At 62.1% G+C, this 924-nt stretch overlaps 1 protein-coding gene across 1 annotated transcript; it reads left to right on the forward strand.

The window, feature by feature from the left end:
• Positions 1 to 5: 5 nt before the first annotated feature.
• On the forward strand, positions 6 to 872 carry LOC103772474 (hepatocyte nuclear factor 6-like; the record flags this gene model as incomplete). Its single annotated transcript, XM_008939810.1, is given in 2 exon segments — positions 6 to 255; positions 258 to 872. Coding segments are annotated over 2 exon segments (865 nt in total), but the record flags the coding sequence as incomplete, so codon positions are not given.
• Positions 873 to 924: the final 52 nt, after the last annotated feature.

Here is a 924-nt window from a genome sequence, read left to right on the forward strand (position 1 = left end):
ACTACCACCACCACCACCGGCCGCCCGACCACGCGCTGACGGGCCCCCTGCACCCCACCATGACCATGGCCTGCGAGACACCCCCCGGCATGAGCATGAGCAGCACCTACACCACGTTAACCCCTCTGCAGCCTCTACCTCCCATCTCGACGGTCTCGGACAAGTTCCCTCATCACCACCACCACCATCATCACCACCACCACCCCCACCAGCGGATACCGGGCAACGTGAGCGGCAGCTTCCAGCTCATGCGGGACGTCTCTACACCCCCTACCATAAGGATGTTACCGGCATGGGGCAAAGCCTCTCTCCGTTGTCTGGATCGGGCCTGGGGAGCATCCACAACTCCCAGCAAGGGCTGCCCCACTACGCTCACCCCAGTGCCACCATGCCCGCCGAGAAAATGCTCACCCCAAACGGATTTGAAGCCCACCACCCTGCCATGTTAGCCAGGCATGGCGACCAACACCTCACCCCCACCTCCGCTGGCATGGTGCCTATCAACGGGATCCCACACCACCCCCATGCCCACTTGAATGCCCAGAGCCATGGGCAGATCCTGGGCTCTGCCAGGGAGCAAAACCCTTCTGTAACTGGTTCGCAGGTCAACAGTGGAAGTAATTCAGGGCAAATGGAAGAAATCAATACCAAAGAAGTAGCTCAGAGGATCACCACCGAGCTCAAGAGGTACAGCATCCCCCAGGCTATCTTCGCCCAGAGGGTATTGTGCCGCTCTCAAGGGACCCTCTCAGACCTGCTGAGGAACCCCAAGCCCTGGAGCAAGCTCAAATCCGGACGGGAGACCTTCCGCAGGATGTGGAAGTGGCTCCAGGAGCCGGAGTTTCAGCGGATGTCTGCTCTGCGGCTGGCAGGTGAGCCCGCTGCGGGGCGGTCGGGGCACGGCAGCAGCGGGGCCGGGGCCCA

Source organism: Merops nubicus, unplaced genomic scaffold, assembly GCF_000691845.1.
Source record: "Merops nubicus isolate BGI_N331 unplaced genomic scaffold, ASM69184v1 scaffold41564, whole genome shotgun sequence".
NCBI classification, from domain to species: domain Eukaryota; kingdom Metazoa; phylum Chordata; class Aves; order Coraciiformes; family Meropidae; genus Merops; species Merops nubicus.